The sequence below is a fragment of the Ambystoma mexicanum genome, chromosome 5q, assembly GCF_040938575.1.
Source record: "Ambystoma mexicanum isolate Mex_15411 chromosome 5q, UKY_AmexF1_1, whole genome shotgun sequence".
Classification (NCBI taxonomy): Eukaryota; Metazoa; Chordata; class Amphibia; order Caudata; family Ambystomatidae; genus Ambystoma; species Ambystoma mexicanum.
Genome location: NC_090933.1, coordinates 677045004 through 677072714, shown reverse-complemented (window position 1 = coordinate 677072714; position 27711 = coordinate 677045004). Strand labels below are relative to the sequence as shown.

The following is a 27711-nucleotide window of genomic DNA, read 5'->3' as shown; positions in this document are numbered from 1 at the left end:
TATGCCTACCTTAATGAACCAATCATGGGCCCCCATCAACAATCTCCTGCGTGCATGAGGTCATAACCAGAGTGCTTTTCAACAGAAAACGTAAAGGGGTGTAAACATGTCCCACCCATTTTCCTGTCTGTTGTGGATCAAAGGGTCTCTGGTCAATGGAGCTCTCTGTGGTTCCTGATTAAAGCGACATGTCCCTTTTGAAGCTGCGGAGAGTCCATGCTTTCTGGCGCCGTCAATCCACATACTCTTAACTTCTGAATGAGGTCTCCCTGCGGGAGCAACTACTGTAATACATGCAATCCCAGATATGACATTTCACTTTCAATCGATAATAAGGGCAGATGCTGACTTCAGGTTGACACAGCGCATATGAAAGGGTCTTGGGGTTTCTTTTCTCTTTTGTTAGCCTCTGCAGCCAAGCCTGATGTGGGCCTGTTTGAAACTCTGATTATTATGTTATTATGTGACTGCTGCCACCAGCTACCGAACTAAACAAAAGGACAGGACTGATCCATGGAGCCTTTGTTAGTTAATTAGGCTGGCTGTGGCAGGGTGAAGGTTTGCCCCTCCTCCTTCTGAGATGACATAGTATACCCCCAGGGCTCCAGATAAGATAAGATTGAGGTGCACATATTTTACTCCCTATTTTTAAACTTTGAGAGTAAATGTGATTTTAAGAGAGTAAAAATGACGTTTCTCCTTTGCAAGAGAGTAAATTGTATTTGATATCCAGCCGACGTGTGCAAAAACTGTATGGAAATCATTACTTTGCGGCAGCTTTCTGCATTGTGACAGAATACACCTTTCATTATTTCTCTACGGTCTGGCCATTTGATCTCTCCTGTAGATATTTAAATGTTAAAAACACAAAAACCTAGCCAATTGCATAGTAAAGCAAGCATGAATTGTTTTGTACGTTTCGTGGTTCAATAGCCGAATTGTCTTTTGATGTTTAATGAATGTCCTTGTTTCCTGGAGCTATTACTACCTAATGGTATGCCAATGTTATGATACAACAGTGCAGAGAGGCAAGGACTCCATGCTAAATTCTATATCTAATCTCATGGTTGAAATGGTTATTTATATAGAATTTTGGCAAAGCGCTTTACATAGAACATATTTATCACAATTATCACCAAACAGAAGTCGGTACTCCTTTATAGACCTTGAAAGGATGAAAGGCTTAGTTGGCCTTGCCGGGATTCGAATTTTTAACCTATAGATCATGCACAGATCACAGCAACGAGTGTTCAACCGGCTGAGCTATCTTATTGGCTAACATCCTTCAGAGGTCGGTTAACAGAGTATCGACTGAGGTATAATAATCAGTCCATAGATGTTGCACGAACCATGTATGAAGCGCTACATACAGTTAAATACCTATCTGGATTATCACAGGGACTGGTTTTGCTGAGTTTCTTTTTCAATTAAAAACGTAACTTTCATTTTGAATAGCGCTTGCACTTCCTGGATAGTCAGGTTTTGGATGTTTTAATTTTCTTGAAGATTTGAGAGGCTAGAACACCTGTGATTGGTGTAATGACAATCACTCACCCTTGAACAAAGACTCTGCTGTTACTGACCATTTATATTAATGTACCCCATTGATTGCAAGGTTTAATGGATTTAAACTAGACCGTGCATAGTCGTCATTTTACACACTGTTTTTATAATAAGAGAGTAAATTAAATTCTAAGTGTAAAAATGATCTGCCGCTGCATGATTATGCACACAGCACAGGAACTCTGAAAATATAATTGTGCAATACTGGTTTGTTTTGACTGGGAAAAAATCATAATTTGTCACAAAATATGAATTCTCAATTGCAACTTAGTTTTCCATATTCTTAATTTTCCAATCCTAAATTGCTAGGAAAATAAATATGCACAGTGATTCTGTTTGCTCCATGCGCATCAACAAAGCAGAATCTGAATGCAAAGAAACCATTCCTTTTTTCACAGTCTGCAGTTTCTTTTTTTGAAAGGCTTCAGAGAAATACATTCGGTTTCAGAGGCGTTTATCCATGGCTTGCACTTGCATCCAAGTAGATAAAAATCAAAAGAAGTGTTCTAATTTCTGCCAAGTGACCTGACATTTGCTCTGCCCTCTGCTCTAAACTTGTTTGTAAATGTACACAGGAAAATAATAAAGCTGTTGTATTTACATGCGTAAAAAGGACTGGTAGGCACCTTATCTGGAGGCCTTTATACCCCTGTCTCTCATATCCCAACTAAATATAACAGGGGGCACTGTACCTTTAGTCTGTGTCCACGCAGAGTACACATGTCTATGTGTATGTCGCGCTGTGAGTATAGGAAAATGTGTGGCTTAGCCCCACTCAAAATATGAATGTTTGGACACTCTGTCGGGTCGGGATGCTCGGTTTGGAAGATCAGTTCTGCACAATATAAATCAATAATGAGAACATTTGACAAAAATCGACTTTGTCCCACCTCTATCTATAAAACTGCTATGGGAGCCTATCAAAGATGAGGGCTGTGTTGGGAGGACACAATCCATTTGAAAGAACAAAATACTTACCCCTGGTAATGTTCTTTCTACTGGATATTCCTCCCAAGGATTCTTCATCGTCCGCCCAGCCTACCCTTCTGACTGCAGGTGAATTTTTTAATATACTTTTCTCTTTCAACTGCAATGTGGGTTTTAGTAATCCTCAAGTCAGCTGTGCAGAAAGACGGAAAAACTAGAACGGAGACAGCAGACGCAGTGTGTGCTATTTATCGATGTATCGATGTTGCGTCCGGACGCGGGAATGGACATAGTTGATGGACATCGACTCGCTGCTGCACAGCGCCCTCTGCTGTCTAAACATTTCATCACTGCAAGCAGGATATCCGTATATCAAAGATGTGGAATCCGTGGGAGGAACATCCACTAGAGAGGACGGTACCAGGGGTAAGTAATTTGCTCTTTTTCCTCATTGGTATTTTTAATTGATTCACATGCAACCCAACAATTTACCTCAAAGGAGGTTGAATGCTGGGCGCTTTCCATGAATTGCCAGAATCTGAAGGTGGCATCTGGGGGCTGAGCTAATGGGATTTCTTCCTCATTGGCCAGGAGTCAGATGGCCCAAAATGAAAGTGACACTTCATTCAAATGTAAAATACTTAGTTAATTTACAAAGCATTTTCAGCCTGACTGGGAATATTCAATAGCATGCGAGTCTAAGAAAGATACCAATGCTGAGAACTATATTTAACAGAAACTACCTTTTTCTTGTTCATCTCAACCCAAGGGTTTCAGTTTCTATAATTTTACGTGTCTGACTCATCTTGGATGCTCTCTTGTCCTGTTGACAGGTGGTGCGCATTAATATGAACCTCTGCCAGCATCTTGTATGTCACTCACAGAGCAAAAGTGTTACAATACATCACATCCATCATTGGCGCTTTAGAGTGCTTGTTTGGCTTCTACCTGTTATGATGCACTCTTGTTTTTACATGCGACCATTGCCCAGCTTCATAGCTCCGACTAACTTATTCCTTCATCTCAGTCTTCTGTGATTATCAGCATCTTGCATATGAGTGTCACCTATAATTCATGAAGATTGTTTTCATACCTGGCTGTATATGTGTGATATTTAAAAAGTATCCCTTTGTTTCAATCGTCAGCTTGTTCGTTTCAAACTGCCTGTGGGCTGGGACTCCATTTCAAAGGAAGTACCTCAACTTTTAATGGAAATAACTCTCATCCTTTATAAAATCTGCTGCGTCTTCATGGTCTGCTTAATGGGCTCTTTAAAGCAAGACCAGCTGTGTTATTTGTTCCTAAGTGAATTTGTTCCCAAATGAAGCAGCAGTCATTATAAGATGGTAAGCATTAGGGTCTGGCCCTCTATTCCCAGAATATTTGTGGAGGAACGACTGCAGGCATTATCAGATGTCATTTATTCTCTGCCTCAATGGGGCCATCAAAATATAGCGTTTCTTACAATCATTAATCCACATGAACCAATCCACTCTGACAGGTGTAGCACGGGAGTGCCACTTCAATAGGATGCAACGATTTGTCAGTAGCTATGCTAAGTTTCGAAAAGAGCTGCTTAGACTTTGGTAAAGTCAGCCATTTTCCTTTAAAGGCAGTCAGCAACCAAATATTCTGCTGATTTCTAATTTGAGAAGTTCCCATCTGACCTTGAAATTATGATAGTGACACAAATCCCCCACTGGGAAACCTGTGACCATTAGTCTAGCTCCCCTGCTCCTGCCCCCAGGACCTGCACATTTCCATCCATTATTGGGTGTATGTTGTATGTGTCCCCAAAGGATCACCTCTTGCCAATAAGTGCATACTGATGCCTAGTCTCTTGTGCAGTTCATGCCATGCTCCCATTGTCCATCTAACTGGATCAAACTAGCATTTCTCGTAATATTCAGGCATATCCCAAATCTGGTCCGTCCTCACATGTGGCATGGTGCAACCAGAAGTATGCCAATAAGAAGTGAATTGGGCCTATTCCGCAAGTTAATGATGCTCAAAATCATGGACTTGGAGACCTCAGTGGTCCTAGGGTCACACCATGTCATCCTGGGTTTCTTGTCACCCTAGACAAACCCAACAGCTGCGAGTAGTGCAGAGACTAAAATGTTTTCCTTGTACATTTCGGGATGTTCTGAAAAAGAAAAGAAAAAGGAATTTAGCAAGCATAATCATTTCTATTAGCAAGATTATACCAAACATGGAGATTGGGTTAGGAAGCTGTCAATTTAGCATCACCACGATCAAATACCCTGCCACTTTACCTTAAAACAAGGCTCCTGCATCTCTTACCACCTTGATATCCAGGTTTATGATTCCCATCTAAAGCATCATAAGACGCCAGGGCACAGGTCAGGGAGAGCAGATATAACTACGTCTAATTAAATGTAGACACCTGAATATTCCCAACAAATGGCAACCTCAGTCATCAGAGGAGCTTGTGTTGGGATCTTTAATGAACAAGAGTACACAGTCAGAATACATTGAGTTCATTTGCAGGGCGGCACCCATTTGTAGTCACCAGCTCAGTGCTTTGATCTAATATAATAGGGCAGATGTTCTATTGCCACTGCAAACAGAAGTGGGTAAATCAGGCACCCTTGACTGGAAGAGAAGGATGGTGAGGGTAGTTCAGTGGACAAACCCTGGCAGTGGGCCTAGATTAGAAGATCCTGACACAAGACATAACATACAGACCAAAGCCGACGTGCTGTACAACGGCAAACAAAAATACCCAAAAGACTGAATTAAATGCCTTCTCGATGTCTAAAGTTCCTTATACTGCCCAAACGAAAGGTACGGTCAGCAACTTGACACAGGCGAGGTAATGCAAATTCGAACCTGTAGAGCTTCTCGGTATAATGTAAGACTGATTCAGATGTCTTAGAATCTGCATTAATTGCTGTAATATGGATGCTAGCGCCATGGTGAAGAACCTTTTATCTACGTGAATTAGTCAAATTGTCTGATAGGACCCACAGTTTCTAGGATATTATTCGGCTTGGGAATTACGAATATAATTGCTTATCTCATTGTTTGATGGAGAGAACCTGATTTAAGCACACTTTAATTGAGGTGATAGAAGAGAGCTGTATTTTTTGGTACATTCTGACACTAACCCATCTGAATCAAATACTTTACTGAATGTGTTGCTGTAAATGGCTTTGACATTCTCTTTGATTGGGGAGTCAAGCAAAGATGAAATATCACCCGAAAGGCTCACTATGTGGGTTTGCCGCAGGAGGTCGACAGTATCTTGGCATCACCTAACATCTCGATTAACATATTCTCTCTCATAGAAATCTTTGTAAGTGGTATTAATTGAAGGACTGAGATTGTGCAGTGCACCTTGACGACCAACAACACAATGCATATCAGTCCATCAACTCTTTTTTCAACCACCAGAGCCAAGGAGTGACCTAGCCTATCAACTTCCCCTTACCAGCACACTCTTGCTTGCATAGCTAAGAACCACACTTCCCTAACTTCAGCCTCACTAAAGGCTTCCAATTTCACCTTTGTAGTGCATGGTGCTGCCTCACTGGGAAGCATATTTTGTTTTGCTTAAGAGCACATAGTACACATTCTACCATAGTCAGGCTAGCTCTAAGTGATGTTAGTACACCATGCTATGAACATATCAAAATACTGGATATATACCTTGATGGACTCCCAAAGCATGGAGTGGAAGTTCACTGTGCCCAAGTTAATACAAATTCATTATTTTATTGTGTTTCATGGAGCGAAATGCAGCGTCTTGCAAAGCAGCTGTCCTCAATCTCCTTTGTGGCCTATTGGTAGTGGATGGGCCAAACTAGAGATTCTTCTGGGGCATCATCTAAGGAAATGTATGGCAAAATAAAGCATTTCTCTTCTCTTGCTCATGGCTATCAAAGACAATAAACATAAAACTGTTGTGAAAGAGGCGTAATTGACCGAGGATTAGAAGATGAAGGCTCTTCTCACAGGGTAAACGTGCCACCAAACATTATTTACATGCATGGATGCGATTTATTACGCACCAGCCTAGCTGGGCAGCAACGTTGTGCTCTACATAAAGGGTTCACCCAGCAAGTAGTCTTGACATCTTATCGCCTCCCCTCTCAAACTGCTACTGTGTCAGTATTGCCGAAGAACCTCTCCAAAAGCTCTTCAAAGAGATGAACATCTATGTTGTGACCAGTGGAGGATCCAACAAAAATGTGACACAGTAGTATGTTTCAAAAACATTATTAACTTTATCAGTATGAAGTTGAGATAAACACCCATGGGATCTCAGTATTGGTCTATAACAAAAAGGAATGTTTTTCAGCCAGAACAATGCAAGCAAATGTACCAGGATGGCATAAACTATATGATGACACGTTTCCTGATTCCATAGGGATAATGGTCTTCCATATGTGCTCTAATACATTGCACAGCCTGTTACCACAAAAAGGAAGGGTTCAAGATACATTCCTACGGGGCCTAGTGGTTTATCTACTACACAAAATGGCTTCCCTCCCTGGGATTGGTCTAGCTCAACAGTTTTTGGAGGGAATAAACCAGAGGCTGTTAGGGTTATTGCTATTGTGCGATGCGGCTTCTCTAAAGGCAACAGCCACAGCGATATAACACCCAGTCATTTCTTGGCTCCTTTCATTCAGAGTCTCATGGATATCGTGCCCATCCACTTCTTGCCTCAGGTCAACATCACGGATATAGTGCTTACTCTCGTATTGCATACTAGAAGGATAGCATCTGACTCACTGCTTCATGATTCAAGGTTACAGTGTCACAGGAGGTCTACGTGATATGGGGCCCTCTCTGAGGGCGATTGTGACCTTTCTTATGTCATTGGTTTATTATCTTTCTTTCTCTGTCTTCTCTCTCTCACTGCCCCCTCACTCTCTCTTCTGTTCACAACAAGGTAATATGGTGCTTTCATCACCTAATTGATAATAGTGCCCTCCCCACTCTACCTGGGAGTTCTAGTTCTCTACATTGCACCTTCTCTTGCAGTTTCTCCAGGCTTCTGGGACCCTGTTGGTCCTTCAGCACTCTTGACCTTTTAGGTCCACTCTCTCTTCCTAGTGATTCCAGGCTCCTCAGCCTTCCCCAGAACCTTATCTGGCGCTCTCTCCCCCAGCTGGCTCTGGCCTCGCATCTGGCCCTGGTATCACAGCTCTCCAAAACACTCTGTCTCTCCAGCCCCATCTCTTCTAAACCCTGTCTGCACTCTTCCTTCCCCTCGTTGGAGAAAAATAGTTCGTTTTATTAAGGCTGAGCCAGGACTGGCATTCTAGTTGGCCGGGCCAGTCTGTTATTCTGTGTCTGCGATCTTACTGGTAATCAGGCTTTGAAATTCAGCTCTAGAGGAGGAGGGTTTTAAAAAGTCTGGTGACCATTATGGATTGAAGCCATTCGTCCCAGACGCCCAAGCGCTTTGCGATGTGGCAGAGGCCTGGTAGTGTGCAGTAGGGGATCGGGGACGATAAAGAGCGCAGTGGGGTGTAGACGGGGGGCTACAGTGCAGGGAGGGTGTTGAATGCTTTAGCTTTTAAAATACATTGAGACTTTGACGCTATGTTAGATACTAGCAGCCATATTGAAATCGAGGCCTAGCTTCGCATTGCAGCCTGAGCTGCAGTCTACTCCACACACATGGAAATACGTGTATGCATGCAGGAAGAGGAAATAGGTTGTAACATGGGCACCGTTGAGAAAGGCCAGAGCTGCAGAGATTCATAGACCTTTCATTGGCTCATGTTGCATTTGTATCCCAGAAGGAATGCACCCTGCAAGTCCATGAGGGGGTTGAGAGCTCTCTGCGAAAAGCAATCCCACTAGAAGGAGGGTTCGAGCCTCCGACCTTCCCTGTCCCAGCTCTAACTAATAGCACCCAGATGCCCCCATCCCAAGACCCCCAGCATTCCAAGGTACCAGTCAGTCCAAGACCACCGACCATGAAACTGTTAAACCCCCAATCGATCAAAAAAGATCAGAAAGCAGGGACCAGTTCCCTTCTCCAGAGGTCACGTGATTTGTGCTCTAAGGTGCCGGGAGTGGTAAAACAACATAGCCAAAACGAGGCTGAGGAGCTATGGATGGGCACCGAAGGGTCTGAAATCGAGCTAGTGTGTGCGATGCAATGACCTCGAAGTATCCTCTTAGCCCTTTTCTGCAGTACCAGGTGCACATTAGGTTAGAGATAGAGCATGTATGGTTTTTCTTCACACAATCACAAATTAATTGTAGCTTAATTCCTGATGACACGAAAGGAGGTACCCACGTGGACGAAGATGGAAAGACGGGGCTGGGACCAATGGCATGGCATCCCTTATGGAGCAGGTAGCCTTTGCATAGGGTCTCACCAACCAACCAGTCCGATTTGTATGTTATGTAATTTATGTCACTGTTGATGCTGTGTGTCTTCATAAAGTGTTGCTCGTACTAATTTTGGCAGAACGTTCCGTGGCAGCAGAGTGCTTTGCTGGCGCATTTCTATTTTTGTGGAAATAAAACGTTGTTCTTCTTGCAATCTCCTGATTGAAGTTTCTCAAGTCAACACACAGGTTGAGCTGGTAGACAAAGGTTTCTTAATTAGTACTACATGACATCACCATTTTGTGGCTTCCTCTGATTTTATGGTATGGTCATCTTGTAACTTCTCAATTCTTGTCAGGCAGTTGCTGGCTGTAGGCTTATCTTTTTTCACCGGGGCTGCTCCTGCATGCACTTGCATTGAGTGAACGTAGTTCTTAAGTCTAGCTTTCCATTGAACAGATTTCTTTGGTGTTTTACAATGTGTCTTACAATGTCTTCCTATCTAGTTTCTTTAATACAGAGCACTTTTTCTTTACTGCTTCGATATGATATTATGTTCAGTTTTGCATGGTCATGGCATCTTAACCCGGTCCATGTTCTGCGAAAGGTATCTTTGTAGTTGTTGTTTGTACTATGAACTCTCTATGACCATTTATATATTGCAAATAATGGGCGATCCCCCATATGCCTTGGGTTTAAAGTTCACTCTAATGGCTGTAATGTGTTCTTGGTGCCTTGTAAATTGAGAGGGGTTAGGGTATTCATGTGTAGTCTGATACTGAGTAGACTATGACATCTACTACTTTTCTGTTGATCTCGAAGGTGCTGTGGGGCTTCTTTCACTTCACTTTTCTGACCTTTTGGAGGCATACTTTTGTAAAATGGCCCATGCGTCCACATGTGACACACTCGCATGGCACCCGTGTGCATTGGCTAGGTGATTCTGGCTGCTGCACTAGATTCAGAAGGTCTACTTTCAATGCCTGATCTTCACATAAGTGCATGCATTTCTGGGTTTTTCAGCAATACTGCCATATCTTTTCTTCTGGGCATTGCCTCTTCCATAGACTGTGCTATATGTCAAGTGCTTGTTGTTTTTACTGGATGAATTTGTCTTGTACCTGGCAGTTATTGGTGTGAATAATCAACATGTGTGGAGTTGTGGTTGGGTTGTTGGGTGATGGAGTGATGTGTACAGTGGAGTGGTGGCATAGGGGTGAAATGGTTGAATGGTAGTTGGGGGGTGAAGATGTAGGGCTTTAGAGGTGTAGGGCTGTGGAGTGGTGGTGTAGAATGGGGGTGCAAAGTGGTGCTTTAGAGATGCGGTTAGAGGTTGGGTTGTAGAGTTGTAGCGGTTAGTGTGCTGGCTGGGTTATGGATGTGTTGGTGTAGAGTGGAAAGCAAGTGTAGGGGCGGTAAGTTGTGGTTTTGTGTGTAAGTGTGGAGTGATGGTTGGGAGTGTGGAGGTGAAGGGTTGTGGTGTGGCAGTGTGGAGTTGTAGTGTGGGGTAGGATGAGATAGCTCACTGGGTGACAACTGAACATGAAAAAAGCAGGGTGTGCCATGTGCTTTGCAGCGTGCCTAGAGTGAAGGTGGCAGGGCTTGAAATGTGCTCCACCTTTGCAGTGGAGGCTAGGCAATGGAGAGCAGGCTATGATGAAAATCATAACAGTGTTGTGGATGAAGGGTGAGCGAGAGGGAGTGTATTAGGGAGTGAGTGAATCTGACAGATAGTCAGCATTGCAGAGAGAGGGAGTGCGGCACAAAGGAGTGTGTTAGGGAGGGAGTGTGGTAGAGAGAGAGGGGAAAAAGCATATTAGAAGGAGAGGAGAAGAGTGTGGTTGAGAGAGGGAGAACAAGTGTTAGTCAGGAGAGGTGTATGGTCGAGGACGGTGGGGTGGGTGGAATGGAGGAAGGGCAGTACAGAGCGGAGGGAGCGTGGTTTCGAGTAGAAGGTATGGCAGAGAGACTGAGAAAGGGAGTGTGGTAGAGAGAGAGAGAGAGAGAGAGAGAGAGAGAAAGAAAGGGAGTGTGGTGGAGAAAGCATAGGGTGGTAGAAGGAGGATGAGGAAATGGGTATTGTGGTGAGAGATTATTGTAGGGAGAGAGGGGTGCTGTAGACAGAGGGAGGAGGGAGACTGTTATCTCTACCAGACTCCTTCCTCCCATTCTCTACCGCAAGTGAAGACTGTGAGCGAAGCAATGTGGTGGAGAGAGAGGGGGAGTATGGTAGAGAAAGGAGGTATGAGGGCGAATGTAATAAAGAGTGGGGAGTGCACAAGAGAGGGGGATGTGGTAGCGAGAGTAGGAGTGTGATAGAAAGAGAGGGAGAGTTAGTAGTGAGAGGAAGAGTGGAGTGTGGTAGAGAAGGGGTGGTAGTAAGAAGAGAATGTGGTTGGGAGTGGTATAGAAAGGGGACTTGTGGTAGAGAGAGGGGTACAGAGGTAGATAAGGAGTGTGGTGGAGGGAGAGAGGGTTTGGTAGAGCGTGAGATGTGAGTGTTTATAGATGGGGAGTACAATAGAGAGGGGGTGGTGTGTGGTGCAGAGGGCTAGAGCGGTGAAGAGGGGGAGGGTGTGTGGTGGAGAAAGAGTGGGCAGTGTGATAAAGAGAGTGGTAGACCTAATATGGCATTTATAACGTGCCTGTACACAAGTGTTTCTAGGCACGACAAGACAAGGAGGGGGAAAGAAAGGGACGACAAAATAACCATTTTACTAGGCCTTGGGACATTCAGATCGCGCAAGTGCAGGGAAGACAGAAGGGGAGAATAGCTAGGTGGCAGGGGAAGGAGGAAGTGCAGTTAACTCACAAGTGCAGCCAGCGGGTGGCTTATAAGTGCAGAGAGAAGGGACTGAAGGGTAGAGCGAGAACAATGTACTAGAGAGGGGTGTGTGGTAAAGAGGAGGGGAGCATATGGTAAAGCGAAAGGACAGTGGTAGAAAAGGGCAATGTGGTAGGGAGAGAAGGGTGGGTGTTAGAGGGATGGAATTTAGAGGGTTAATTAGAGTGATATAAAGGGGGTGCATTAGAGAGATGGGGGATATACTCAATTAAAAAGAACATTTTACCCCGACAGGAGAAGGAAAATATTTTCCAACTCCGGGCAGACCAGTCTGCTGGCTTTGTTTGTCTGCCTAGCATTTTTTATTGCATTCAAGTCAGAACCACAATAACATCAGTGGTTTGGGTCGCTGGTCAACATGGTGCAATGTAAAGCCCATTTAATCTCAGCACATGAGTGTTTATCAGCTTTTGTTGCTATTGTATGAGATCTGTGATAAGTTTGTTTCCTAGGCTTTGAGGTAAGGGGTGCCAATTCATGGCCGGTAGTGTTTATGAATGGGTATGACTCCAATCATGCGTCAAAGGAATGTTTTTGTAAAACCGCGTGTCTGTGTTTACTAGTACAGCAGTGTTTGAAATGTCTTTTTCCTGTATGCACAAATGCAATGTGTGAATGTGCTATCATTATAACCATAGCCGTATACACTGCTCCACCGATTAAACACTTTCCATAACCTGAACCTTCGAAAATAGTTCCATCTGCATAGTCTACAAGCCTGTTGGCTTTTAATATGTTTGGAACAGTTCCATAATTTTCCAACTAAACATTGTCACTCAGGGATAAGGACATCTTTAAACAAACCAGCCATAAACACAGGCCCAAAGAAAATCAAAAAGGTAAATATAACCCCTCCCCTCTCTCCCTATCTTATTTCCCCCTTTTCCCAATCCTCAGAAAGTACAGGGTGGAAAGATGGCTAGAAACCACAAAGATAGCAGTTTCCGAAAGGACGAAAGAATAAGTAGCAATTTCTTGAGCAGCATTTGCTAACTCTTCTGGTCAGGCATATTGAGCCTCTACAGGCTTCCCAGTACATCACCTCAAGCGACCATTGACAGCTTTTATCTCCAGATACCTCCTGGAGCATCCCCCTAAACCACACTACTATGACCTAACATTATTCAGAGAAACCAGATTCACCAATGACCTAACATCGTGGCTTGTATTTAAGTTGGCAGCCATTCAACCAACCAACCATAGGACAGGAACTGCAAGAAACAATACCTGTTACTCCATTCATCACTGGACACCCTGCGCCATCCATTGGCTGGGAGGATAGCTCAGGGGCAACACGTTTGTCTTGGAACCAGGACAACTCATCGCAACACAGGCTTGAATCCTGGGGTCGCGGTTAGAACTGGTCTCCTTTATAAAAGAACAATTATACTCCTACGTCCCATCCCCTTTCCTCCATACTTATGGGACATTCCTCCGTCCTGTGGGACGGGACCAGAGCACTTTGTAAAAAGCATCACATTTTTCAAAAATGTGTCCTTCCTCTCTTTTTACACGGGGTACTGCACGCGGCCGTAACCCCGCCCTCCTTAGCTCCACCCAGCGTATCACCCATCAGTCCTTTTCTCCGCTCGATCGGGACTGGACGCACTTGCATCTTTGGAAGATTTTTTCCTTCCAGTGTCCTCCTCTCTTGCTCCGGCTTAGCGGTCGTGTGGCAGTCCGTTTCAGTTAGACTTTCCTATTTGTTCTTCCTGTGAGCAACGCTTCGCTAGGGCGGATCCCCATCCTCTTTGTTTAGAGTGTTTGGGGCCGGACCATCAGTGGGACTCGTGTTTTTTACTGCGATTCCCTTTCGGTCTGGGCGCTTCAACGTCGTTTAGAGCGGCGGGAGGAGGTGTTGCAGCGCACTCCCCCTATGCACTTTCAAACTTTTATCGACGAGAAGAAGAAACGCCCGGTGAGTTCTTTACTTTTTAGGGCACCCCGACTAGGGTCTCCTTCCCGGGGTCTTCCTGGTCCAGGAGAAGCATCAAAAGCTCTGTTACCGGGGCTTGCCCTGAGGTGCCTTCCAGGCCTAAAAAGTGTACCAGAGTTTTCTCTGAGGGCCTCCGTAAGGGACCTGTTGACACCGGATTACAATCCGAGGCCACTGCTGTGGGGGCTGTTTGTGGGCCCAGTTCTACTGAGGCGGCGGTACCGGAGCTTGCTTCGAGGTCTCCTTGACTGGAGCTTCCGGTAAAGACACCGGGGTACACCCTGAGGCCTCTGTGGAGGTTTTCTATACCGAACTAAGGTTCGAGGCCCTTCGTGAAGAGGCTTTTACCGGGCTCAGGTCCGAGGTCCCTCGTTTGGAGGCTAAGGTGACCGACAGCTCTGAGAGGCCTGTTAAGGTCTTGTCGTGAGGTGTACTCCTCATCGTGCCTGCTCAAGCGGTGACGCCAGTTCTGTTGAGGGAGCACGGAGTGAGGTCTCTGACCAGAATTCCTCTGTTACGGGAGTTGCCGAGGTTCTTCCGTTGAAGACTATTCTGGCTGATAGCATGCCCTCCTGCGTTGTCAGTCCCAGTTGTGGCACCGGTAATTCCACCAGCGCCGCCTCTACCGGCCGGGCCTCCACCGGCCCTCCCTCCCTTGCCTCCATTGTCTTCTGTGGACAAATCTCCAGCAGTGCCAGATGTTGCGCAGCTTTATCCGGATGTGTCGGACGACGCACAGGGGGATCAGGACAGCGAAGACCAGCCTCGCTCTGTTAGAGCCTTTCACGACCGGGTGATGGACATGATGTGTCTTTTGGATATTACCCGAGGCACCCGTTCCACAGTAGGGGGTGCTTTCGGGTGCGTTCACCTTGTCTCCTTTGGAGCACACCAGATTGTTCTTGCAAAAGGAGGTTTTAGCCGAGGTCCATAAAGTCTGGGAGAAACCACACTCTGGACTGTTTGTTAAAAAAAGATTGACGCTCGCTATAGGCTCCATTCTTCGGAAGAAGTGGCCTTAGCGTCGTGTCCGCCCCCTTCCTCCATGGTGGTGGCTGCTGCTACACTACAATCCAGACCCGCTTCATCGTCTTCTACAGCGGCAACGCAGGTTCTGGCCAAAGAGGATAAGCTGCTTGACTCTTTGGGGAGGAAGATTTTCGCTAATTCAGCCATGCAGTTAGGTCAAGCTAACGCGGAACTGGTATTAGCGGGGGCGAATATGAAAATGTGGAAAGTAGTTTGAGGAATTCATTCCCGCTAATAAACTAAAGGATTTTAAAGCGGGATTGTCAGATGCCAGGGTCCTGGCGCAGGATATGCTGTAGGCAGCGGCGCATCATGTCGACACCTCGGCCTGGGGCCTTATGCTTGGGGTGGACACCTCTCGTCAGGCTTGGCTGCACGCTACCAAGTTCTCTAAAGAGGTGCAGGATAAAGTTCTGGACCTGCCTTTTGATGGCAAGGAGCTTTTTCACTCAACGACAGATGGTGAACTGACTAAGACTAAGGACAGCACCCAGACCGCCAAATTCCTTGTCTGTCTTGGTGAAACTGCCTTTCAGGGCACAGAGAACGTCTTCGCAGCCTTGGTCTTCCTCTGGTTTTAGTGGATTTCTGGATCGGAAGTCCCGTAGGGTCGATACTCCATCAGGAAATTCCCACAGACGGCAACAATGGGGCAGGTTTTTCTCCCGTTCCTCGGCCTCCTCTTCAGGTTCAGGTGGCGCTGCCACTGATCAACTAAATGAAGTTTCTCTGCGCTCGCACGAGACCCGAGTGGGAGGGCACATTGCGTCTCACTGGGTGGCGTGGCAGGCCATCACTGAGGACCGGTGGGTCTTGTCAGTCGCTCGGACGGGCTCCCGCTTGCCCCTTCCCCCCCTACCCCACCCTTTAATCCCTCCCTCCAGCAGTCGGGGTCACCCTCCCTCAGAGCCGAGATACAGAAGTTGCTGGATCTCAGGGCGGTGGAACCCGTTACCCTAGGGGAGTGATGGTAGGGCTTCTACTCCCGGCTGTTTACGGTGCCCAAACCCAACCAGGCTGGCCTGCGCACCATCCTAGACCTTTCCCAGTTCAATCTCTCTCTACGTCAAGAGAAATTCAAGATGATCACGCCCTGTCAGATAAAGTCCTCTTTACAGAAGGGCGATTGGCTCAGCGTGATGGACCTTCAGGATGCTTATATGCATATTATGATTTGGAGTCCGCATTGGAAATACCTATGTTTTTCCGTGGGGAGGAGCATTTCCAGTTCCGAGTGCTCCCGTTTGGCCTCAGCTCGGCACTGCGTGTCTTTACGAAGATGTCAGGTATCGCAGCTCATCTTCAGCTTCAGGGTATCCATGTGTATCCGTATTTGGATGATTGACTCTTGCGCAGTTCTTGTCCTAAATTCTGTCGATGAAATGGCGGGAATCCTCCATTACGGTCTCTCAGGACCTGATTTTCCTGGGTTTTCGGTGGAACACAATCGACTGCAGAGTATATCTGCCCGGGGACAGAATGGCGGATCTGTTGGCCACGTGTCAGGTGTTTGCGCAGTCAGAGAGCATGTCGTCCTGGTGGTTCCAGAGGCTTCTGGGCCTCATGGCCTCGAGTGTGCTGGCTCTTCCTCTTGCTTGTCTCAAGATGAGGCGAACACAGATGGCTCTTCGGAGTTCTTGGTGCCAAGCAGTGGACCGAGACTCCAAAATGATTCCTGTTCCATCTTCCATGAGAGCGGACCTTGTGTGGCGGTCGCCTCTCAGCAATCTGTCGGTGGGCGCCGCATTTCAGGTCCCCGGCCCACTAGTGACAATCACGAAGGACTCTTCATTTCTGGGGTGGGGTGCGACGTTGGACCTTCTTCAGGTTTCCGATCTCTGGTGACCGCAGGACAAACTCCTTCATATAAATCACTTGGAGCTCCTAGCGATCTTCCTGGTGCTCAAAGCGTTCCAGCCTGTCATTGTTAACAAAGTAGTTCGGACCGCACGGACAATGTGGTGTCCATGTTTTATATCAACAAGCAATGGGGGACCAAGTCCCCTCCTCTCGTGGATCTTGCCATTCAGATACGGGAATGGGCGGTTCAGCATGGCATCTGGCTCGTGGCAGTGCACATCCCGGGTCAGCTGAATGTTACTGCAGATGCCCTCTGCCGACGTACAATGGTCAGTTACGAGTGGGAACTGAACTCAGAGGTCCTCTTGCAAATCTTCTGCTGTTGAGGCACTCCAGAAGTGGACCTCTTTGCAACAGCGTCAAACGGGAAACTTCCCCTGTATGCCTACAGGAACGGGCTGGTAGCCTCCTCTCTGGGGGATGCTCTCGAAATTCCTTGGCTCAACATGAGAGCCTATACTTTCCCACCTCTGCCTCTGATTCATCGGACGCTGTGCAAGCTGAGGAACACGGTGAACTGTTCTCTTCTGCTCATAGCACCGTGGTGGCCGGCCAGGTTTTGGTTTTCAGAGCTTCTGCATCTGTCGGTGTGTGAACTGATCAGGCTTCCGTTGGTTCCCGACCTGCTTGAGCAGAGAGCTCGGCAGCTGTGGCACCCCTCCCCACAATCGTTCAGCCTGGCGGCATGGTGCCTGAGTTAAGATCTTTAGAACATCTCAACTTGTCCGCTCATAACATGCGTATTATTCAGGCGGCCAGGAAGCCCTCGACGAGATCTCAATACAGGAGCAAATGTCTTTGGTTCTGCCACTGGTGCTTAGCCAGACAGCTGGACCCCAGGGGGGCTACAATCGACATGGTGCTGTCCTTTGTCTCTCATCTAGCAGAGTCAAGCATCCATGTCTTGACATGCAGGACTTATCTTTCGGCTGTTGCCGCATACCTATCCACGGATCAGTGCTCTTTTTCACTGGCAAACCCAGTGGTTAAAAGGAACTTTGCTGGTCTCATGTGTCTTTACCCTTCTATTCGCAAACCGCATCCGACAAGGGGATCTGAACGTGGTCCTTACGGCCTTGTGCCTGGACGTTAGAAGAGCTCTTAAATTCTATCTCGACAGAACATCTGAATTTAGGAGTTCTTCTCAACTCTTGGTGAACTTCGGTTATTCCTCAGGGTAAACCGGCCTCCAAAGCGGCTATTTCCAGATGGATCGCTGCCTGTATTATGGAGTCTTACGCTGTTCAAGATCTTCAAACTCCAAAAGGGGTTCATGCACATCTGGTACGGGGCAAGGCAGCTGCTGTTGCCTTTCAAAAGTATGTCCCCTGGGAGACCATCGCGAAATCGACTACCTGGTCCTCTCCATCTGCCTTTTGTAAACACTGTTTGGATCTGAGCTCCAGGTCTGATGCTCAGTTTGGCCAGGCTGTGCTTAAAAACCTTTTTCAGTAAGGAGTTTTCCATCCACACGTAATTCCTGTGAGGAGTGCTTGGGAATCTCCCATAAGTATGAAGGAAAGGGGACGGGACGTAGGCGTATAATAAGTTTACTCACTGTAGTGACCACCTTACTCCTAGTCCATAGTCCCCTTTCCTCCATAGGCCCGCCCACCGTCCCCTCTAATAAGCTTCCTCTGTTATTGCTTAAAGGGGATAGAAAAGGACTGATGGGCGATGCACTGGGTGGAGCTCAGGAGGGCGGGGTTACGGCAGCGTGCTGTACCCCGCGTAAAAAGAGAGAAAGAACACATTTTTGAAAAATGTGATGCTTTTTACAAAGTGCTCCGGTTCCGTCCCACAGGACGGAGGAATGTCCCATAAATATGGAGGAAAGGGGACTATGGACTAGGAATAAAGTGGTCACTACGGTGAGTAACCTTATTATAATTATCCACCACAACCACACAGCAGGAACTAAGAGATGTGCCGGACCCAAGAAGAACCTGCTAATCCTCTTTGAATCTGAGAGCCTTCATGTGGAGCACTGGGAAGCTAATGAAAGCAACCTTGAACAACCCAACAGCACTGACCCAACCAGCCAGACCCACCCAGAAATGGCAGGCACAAGATGCCTCCTGATATATGCACGTCCAGTCTCCAAGCACTCTTCTGACATTTTTGGCCTTCTTTCCAAAAACGAGATAGTCTAACTCTTTTTCACAGAAACTTGGCTCTCAGATGATCAGTCCCTGGTTATCTGTGAGAGGATGCCATCAGGGTTCACAAGACCATCTTTGCTAATCGCAACAATGGGCAAGGAGGTGATATAGCAATGGTGCACAGAGACTTTTTCGTAGTCTAAATGTCCCCCCTCCCCCATTGACACCTCCTAGACTGATTTGCTCGCTCTGACCTGCTCCATCTCTCCCTCAGCTACACTAAGCTTCCTCTTAATCTACAGACATCCCTCCTACAGCCCTCACTTTGCTGATAAACCTGCTACTGCCATCCTGTCCATTGATCATCAACTACTAACTATACTTAGAGATTTCAACATCTATCTTGAGAACGAAGACAAAGCTATTACAAAGTCACTTGCTGCGTTACATCTCAGACAGATGATCAAGGGTCCCACCCACACAGCTGGACACACTTGATGGATTTTTTTGTAATGAAAATATATTCACTGTTTGCTTCCCAGTGTGTTTCCCCTGGGGATCACTTATCTATCCTTTTCAAAATAGGCAGACCCCACGCCTCCGAGTATCATCAAAAGAACCATCAACCATGATCAGGCCATGGAAATTAATACACATCAACTATCTACTAGAAGGACTAGAAGCAAGCAAATCTACCGTACGCACAGATGGACCAACAACCACAATGGATGCTAAACTCCAGCACATTCACAACTGGATTTTTTCTGCATTGGACTGCTTTGCACATAAAACACCTTTAAAGAACAAAAACTAGTCAGATGGTTCACCCCCAGACTAAATCACTTAAAAAAGGAAAAACAGAAACTGGAGAAAATCTGGAGGAAGAAAAATCTTCTGTGAGGACATCTTGGAATAAGACACAGACAATAGATTCAAAGTTCAAAACAAACACTTTTATTAACTTAAATGTCAGGATGGAAAAATGCCCATCTTGCCCTTGCAAGATGGGCAGTTGGTTGCAATGTGAAGTTTCTTTCACTTTAAGTGTTATCATCCGATGTATGTAATTATATGGAACAAGCCTCCCTTCTCCTGATATCTTCATACGTAAATGTTTTCCTTCAATGCTGTATTCAAAATGATGCAGTTTTATAAGTTGAATGTTCTCTGGCGTTCGGCACCTCCGTAACGTGTAAACGGTTTAAGGTAAGTTACTTTCATTCAATTCGTTGTTAGATGCAGCATTAAAAAATGGTGCAGATTTTATAGTTTGAATATTCTCTGCCGTTCAGCACCTCCGTAATATGTACAAGGTTTAAGTATGAGCAACTTGGTTATGCTCGTTTAGTTTGTTAAGTATTGTAATTCTCATGAGCGTTTAAATTGCTCTCATCGTGCGGAGACGTTGGATAACAGGCTTTCATTTGCCTGCAACCACTCCGTAACAAAGTATTCAGTTGCTTTTTATGAGTTAACAAGTCTTTAATGTTCGTTGGTTCGTAAGGATTCTATTCAGTGATTTTCGACAACGTGCCTTTCAATCCATGCAACCACTCCGTCAGAAAGTATCCTTACATGCAGCATCAAACACCCGCATACCGGGTTTCTTTCTATCTAGAAACTCACCATTTGCTTTGATGGAGGTTCCTGAAGCACAGATCTTCTGTCCTTCGCATCCGCATATCGGGTTTCTTTCTATCTAGAAACTCACCAGTTGCTTTGATGTTTTGTAATACGCCAGAAAAACGGGGGATGGGTTGACTTGGTCATTATTAGGGAAAGGGGATACTGTGTCTCTCCCAAGGGCATCCCACTCCCAGTTCCCATAGACCCTCCACCCAGGTGATCCTCCCTCCCTTGTGCATCCCCAGGATCGGGATCCGAGAGCAACAGCCTTTCCCTGGCCACCTGCGCAGAGGATCCATTGGGAATAGGAGTGAGAACACTCATGTTTCTCATACTACACACTAGCAAATACGCCTACTATTAACAGGTATGCCTTTACAGGACTTAAGTACTCAAAGCAAAGAAACACACTACTCCAAAAGCATTGATTTGGCACATCACAGCAAAAGGGAAATGTAAGATCAGAGAATTCAAACACCCTACAGCCTAACGCAACTTCTACCCTTACATATGGGCTCTGCGACCAGATTGCGACATATTTCAACCAAAAGATCCTAGACCTACACAATCACCTTGTCAATAAAGAACGCTCTCATCTGCTCACCACCAAGATCCCACCAATAACTCCTGCTACCTCCACTCTATTGTCTTTCAGCCTTCTGTCTGCAGAGGACCTGCATACTACCGTTGACTCGTGCAACCAATCAGCAACTCCTGAGGATCCATGTCCCGCCAATCTTTACAAATCAACCATGAAATCTCTAGTCTTGGTGCCCATCTTCCCATCCCTCCCGAATGACTCCATCAGCACTGCAAGAGACCCAGCTCAGTTGAAATCTGCATACATCAGACCTTTTCTCAAAAAGCCCAGAGCAGACCCATATTACCCAGCCAGCTACCGGGTTTTTTTCTATCTAGAAACTCACCATTTGCTTTGATGGAGGTTCCTGCAGCACAGATCTTCTGTCCATCGCATCTGCATACTGGGTTTCTTTCTATCTAGAAACTCACCAGTTGCTTTGATGCACATTCCTGCAGCACATATCTTCAGCCTTCGCGTCCATGCTTCAGGGCTCCAGCTCCTGGCCCTCAGGCAATACTGGGTTGGCTTCTGGCCCGGGGATAACGAGCACCTTGCACAATGGAAAAAGGGGCATCCTTCGAGCACGTCTCCCCTTTCACACTTCTGTCGGCTCCACAGAGCCCCTGCTCACGGGCTGCTCGTCCCTGAACCACGCTTATGCGTGCTGAACACAAACAGCACCTTGCTGTACTTGTTGGCCTCTCTGCTTCTGCAAATTCACTGCTGCTGCTCCTGTCACTACCCCCCCACCCCTGCCACCATGGGTTAGGCGGGTCTTTGTATACACCTGCAGTCCTGTAACAGGTTGCAGGTGTGAGTTCACATTTGGCCCTACCTGACCATTGTTAAAGGAACATGCCTGACCTTTGCTGCTTTCAGCAGGCCTGTGCTTCGTCCCCGTACCCAAGTGATTAAAGCAACTAGTCTTCACTGCTCTCGGGTTGTTTCTTCCTCGTCTCTGTACTTTTTGTAGCCATATGTGAGTAATTTAGGGGAGATGTTTTGTAATACGCCAGAAAAACGGGGGATGGGTTGACCTGGTCATTATTAGGGAAAGGGGATACCGTGTCTCTCCCAAGGGCATCCCACTCCCAGTTCCCATAGACCCTCCACCCAGGTGATCCTCCCTCGCTTGTGCATCCCCAGGATCGGGATCCGAGAGCAACAGCCTTTCCCTGGCCACCTGCGCAGAGGATCCATTGGGAATAGGAGTGAGAACACTCATGTTTCTCATACTACACACTAGCAAATACGCCTACTATTAACAGGTATGCCTTTACAGGACTGAAGTACTCAAAGCAAAGAAACACACTACTCCAAAAGCATTGATTTGGCACATCACAGCAAAAGGGAAATGTAAGATCAGAGAATTCAAACACCCTACAGCCTGTAACACAACTTCTACCCTTACACATGGGCTCTGCGACCAGATTGCGACATATTTCAACCAAAAGATCCTAGACCTACACAATCACCTTGTCAATAAAGAACGCTCTCACCTGCTCACCACCAAGATCCCACCAATAACTCTTGCTACCTCCACTCTATTGTCTTTCAGCCTTCTGTCTGCAGAGGACCTGCATACTACCGTTGACTCGTGCAACCAATCAGTAACTCCTGAGGATCCATGTCCCGCCAATCTTTACAAATCAATCATGAAATCTCTAGACTTGGTGCCCATCCCGAATGACTCCATCAGCACTGCAAGAGACCCAGCTCAGTTGAAATCTGCATACATCAGACCTTTTCTCAAAAAGCCCAGAGCAGACCCATATTACCCAGCCAGCTGTCACCCCATCTCTAATACGCCTTTCATTGGGACACATCTGAAATAATGTATATATCACCAATACCGGGACTTCATCGAAATAAACCAACTCCTAAATGAGGCACAGCTCTGTTTTAGACCTACTAGGGGTACAGAATTGGTTCTGTGCTCCATCTGTGATACACTTTAAAACAATGCAACTGAAAACTCAGATAGCTACACATCTCAGCAGTTTTTGACACCACCAGTCACAAGATCCAAAGACTGAAGATATTGGTATTAAAGAATCAGCTCTACACTGCATCACCTCCTTCCTCACAGGCAGAATGAAAACCACAATCTTGGACTCCTATAATTTCTGGCCTTGTCCACTCACCTGCAGAGTACCCCAAGGATCCACACTCTCACATTTACTTTTCAGTATCTACATGGCACCCCTACTTGACATCATCAATAAATGTGGTATCTCCTAGTACAACTATGCGGATGATACACAAATAATATACAAATCTGTGAACCACCTATCACCAAACGCCCAGGACATTAAAAACTGCATTGCACAGGTAGATGCATGGATGACAGCATTCAGACTTAAACTAAAGCCTAGCAAAACAGAGCTGATACTCTGTAATACTACAGGTTCTAATCTAACTTGACCACAATCCCGTGGCCTGACGAGATGGGACCCTGCCCAAAACCGTCAAGCATGGTAAGAAATCTTGGAATGAAAATGGACAACACCCTCACTTCACAGGTGAAAGCCATCGTCAGAAGTTGTCTCTCTTGGGTGTGCATTCTACTCAGCAGCTTACCTTACTTACCCTACTTAACATTCAACCACAGAGCCATGGCCATAATTTCTCTAATATTATCCAAACTAGACTATGCAAACAGCCTATCTCGGACTCCCAGATTACCTAATGGGGAAACTTCAAGGAGTCCAAAATGCAGAGAAATGAATACTTCTTAGAATGAAGGACTTTGAACATATCACACCGTCATTAGATACTCTCCACTGGCTACACATCAGAAAAGGGCGCTTTTCAAAACCTTGTGCATAGTTCATCGTTCATACTACGGAGTGGGCCCTTCCTCCTTCAGAAGTAAGTTTCAACACTACACTCCTTCCAGAAAACTAAGGTCCAGCAATGGTGCAGTAGTTCTAGTCCCTAACTAAAACAAGAAATGACAAGGAGGATCCTCTTTTTCAGCTCTAGCCACAAAACAATGGAACACCCTACCCAAACCTCTGCACCTGGAGGTGAACCACCTGACTTTCAGGAAACGGCTGAAGATTTGGCTTTTTAACAAACCACTTTGAAGACATGAAAAATAATAGCAACTTACTAAAAACTGTGCACCAGAAACATTTGTGCTAATTTACGACAATCATTTTATGAAACTCTTGGCACTAACATCTGCGGCAAACCAAGCAGACTAATGGAACCTCTCCTGTGTGGCACTGGACCGCATCTTTAAGCTCAGTGAAATCTACCACCAAGAGCAAGGAAGTGACACCACCCTGCCCCATGCTTCCTCCCTTCCCTCAACTAACTCCTCACTACTAAAATCTTGCATCCTTACACCTCCCACACCTACAGAAGACCTCTTAGGTCTAGTGTACTTAACAGATTCAGACAATATCTATCCATCTACTATCAACAACCATGCTGTTAAATATTGCACTCCACAATCCTGGGATGCCATATGGCTAACTTTCCCAGTCAGTACCAACCACAAACAACTTAGAGATTTTCATATCGACACACAGGTAATGGGTACTTCCAACCTGTATCCATCAACAAACACCAAAGGTTTCTGCATCTGCCTTCCCGCTATCCAACTAACACACCCTGCTCTCCTTTCTTACAGAGCAATGCGCAGCAAAGCCAACATTATTGGCAGCCCAGCGCTATATAAGACCACATTACATTACATAATTTCTTGAGCTCTTAGAGCACGTGAAACAACAAGGTTAATAGGTAATGGTGGCTCTCTAAATGGATTGCGGTGTTAGGGCTGCTACTCCTCCTGGTGTCAAATACGTAGGATCTGTCAGATATGAGGTCCAGTGAGATAAAATAGGAAGAAAGAAGGTTTTCAGAACTCCTTTGAACTGTAAATGGTCCCCATTAAGTGCATTTACACCTGAACATGATTTTGTAAGGTATCACTGTAGCATATTAATTGGGCCTGTTTCAGAAGCTTAGCATCTCCAGGCTATTTGAGTGTAATGTCGTCTATAATCGGATAAAGAATGCTAGTATTTTGCTTCCTGTAGTGCATTGTTGAATTAAATAAGTTTGTATATCTGGTTGAGAAACAAAGTGTCATAAGATACAATGCGGCTTATAGTAATGTCTCAATCCACTTACTTGTTTTCTTATTTTTACCCTTTTGAATGTGTTCTTTTCTCAAACAGCGAGGATGAAGAAGACGACCTTCAGTTTGCTGACCATGACTATGAGGTACCACAGCAGAAAGGTTTGAAGAAGATCTGGAATAGAGTAAAATGGACACGGGATGAGGTACTTTTTGTTTGAAAACATTTAAAGTTTTATGCTACATTTCCAGTTTTCTTAACTGACTTAAGATATCTTTTGACAGGATGACAGGTTAAAGAAGCTTGTTGAACAAAATGGAACAGAGGATTGGGGTTTAGTTGCTAGTCACCTGCAAGTAAGTACTTTGTCCTCCACTAAAAGTGTTTGTTGGGTGTAGTGTATCTTGTAAACATGTTAGACTGAAATTCTTAATATAGTCCAATCGGAATGATTTAAATCAACATTTATTCCAGCAGATATTCTTCCCGGATTTTTTAAATTCATATAAATCCCTACCCCAAAATACTTTAAAAAAAACAAGTCTTATTTTAAGTATTCATGTTTCGTTTGTCCATTGCAAAAAATGCCTGCTGGATCATGCAGTCTTCCTGATTGGAGTGTAGTGTTACGTTTTGGGATTCTAGCACCTCAACCCTACTGGTTATTTCGTCCAGATCATATGATTATGCGCTGGAGACTTCTTCCATTTCGTTGACTCTTCACTCCTGAAAAGATTTGGCTGTCAAGGGACGTGACCTTCTGGGAGAATTCCGCTATACTGCAGAGGATTTCCTTTTTAAGGGCAGAGAGAACATTTTCATGGTCCAGTTTTGTCACTGGTGCATCCAGTTTTGATGGAGGTTCCCGGGTCACTTGTACCTGGGTGATTGTTTTGTTCTCCTGCTTCCTGGCTGTTTTGTGACTGGAAGAAATTAATGAAGCTATGTCAGCATTTTAACATCCTCCGGCTTGTTCAGTTTAAGTAAAGATTGGTAAGTCTACATTTTGCTGGCTGAAAAGAAGATCCCCAGCCTCTGTGTTGGTGACTTTATATGTATGGGTAGGGCCACAGAAAGCCTGAAGGGAGCTGTTGACTGTGCAGCCTCTCCATGGCTGATCTGGAATATTGCATCTTGCTTCCGTATGATTATTATCTTGGTGTCAGGTGCTGGGTGTGCCTCACTCCACGATACCTTGCAAGGTTGAGTTGAAGCCTGCACCAGTCATCGGTCTCACCTATGCCAATTATATTCTGCTGCTCAGATTCAGCGTTCTTTGAATGTGGTGGGGAAGCAGGAGACCCGGCACCACTCTCAAGATCCACCCTCTATTGGGGCTCGGGGTCTCCCTGGAGCCTCATCCAGGGCTGGTTTTCGCTGATGTCCCGAGGGAGGGCTTGTGCCGCCATGCGGGGCGCGTGCGACGTAGGTCCAGTGCCGCAAGGCATATAGTAAGCAGGCCTGAGCCCCACCATTCACAAGTGGGGCGGCTCCACTCAGCCTCTACCCACGGAGGAGCCCTGTTTCAATAGCGCCCTCCAGGATAATGGGGAAATCCCAGTATACACAGTACATCGTGTCTCCTGCACCCTCAAAACCACCAAAGCCTCAAGATTGCTCTAGGGACTGACAGGGCTCACGGCTATGAGTAGCAAGATAGATCCGCCCCGGAACACTTTTCTGTGTTACTGTAAAATTCCAGTGCTTAGTCTGATTGTTTCGAATCGCGCCACCCAAATGAGGGAGTGCCTGGCCAGTTTGAGGAGGTGAGCCCGAAGGAGCTCTTTCATTTTACGGCCGTCCTGTCCGACAGCGAAGCCCATAACCCCTTTTTGACCATCTCAGATTTTTAAATTTTTTGTTCTTTTTTTGAGAAATCGTGAACATAAAGTCCTTAATCAGTAACATGTCATGCAAAGAATGAGATGCAGAATAATTCTTACACCATATAATCTGACCGACTCAGGAAGTTGGCAACAACGGACATCAACAGACGTTCGCGCCAGCTCTTAATGCATTTTACACAAAAAACATTTATATACTGAAAATTCATCAAAAGTGACTTTATACTACTTGGCAAATAAGAAAAACCTACGGGGGATTGTGGTTGGCTCAAGGGGAACATCTAAGTATACCTTCTGTATCGGGGCGGGTTGTGATAGGACATCTGCTATTAGGTGGACACTTAAGCCTGCCTCTAGTGCAAGTCATCCTCAACACGTATTAGATACACGGTGCACCATTCATTGGCTGTCAAATAATCCGGCCCTTAGTTATATGGCCCTCTACAAATGTTTGGCACGCTCGCGCCATGTCTGGAACATTTGGCTCCTTAGCAGCACGTAAACTCATACCCAGGTGCCGGGAGGTGGGCATGACTTCGCTTTACCACCCAATTAGCCCAACATCACTCATCGTCTAATCAAGATTGCCTTTGAACTTGGCCTTGCAATGTATTCTCGTCTCAGGGAATATTAGGGAGTGCGGCACACGCTTATCACAGTTCTGGTCTGCATGCCCAACTCCTATTTTCATCCTTGGTCCACGTGACAGGAGACCCCAATTTGGCCTGGTTTGCAGCATTTAATTGTCTTGAATTAATAAACTTGGCACTCATGGTGTTCTTTCTTTGCACCTTAACAAGGAGTGATTCAGCTTCTCACGTTTCCTGCCTTTGAAAATAGATAACCGGCCTTGGCTTGCTCCAACTTTGATATCAGGCCGAACAGCTTCACCCTTAAAGTCCGCGATCTCCAGCTAATTATTTGCTGCGACACATACAGCTCTCTATCCTTCTTTCTCCATGGATTTGAACGTACTAAAGTTTGTGG

The 27711-nt window shown here is 45.8% G+C and overlaps 1 protein-coding gene across 1 annotated transcript in view; it reads left to right on the top strand.

Moving 5' to 3' along the window:
* MYBL1 (MYB proto-oncogene like 1) overlaps positions 1–27711 on the top strand; it is an 898417-nt gene that overhangs the window by 129344 nt on the left and 741362 nt on the right. Inside the window, exons 2-3 of the mRNA XM_069621133.1 lie at positions 24980–25085; positions 25165–25236. Of these exons, the coding sequence (XP_069477234.1) occupies positions 24980–25085; positions 25165–25236 (178 nt within the window). The remainder of the gene's footprint in view (positions 1–24979; positions 25086–25164; positions 25237–27711) is intronic.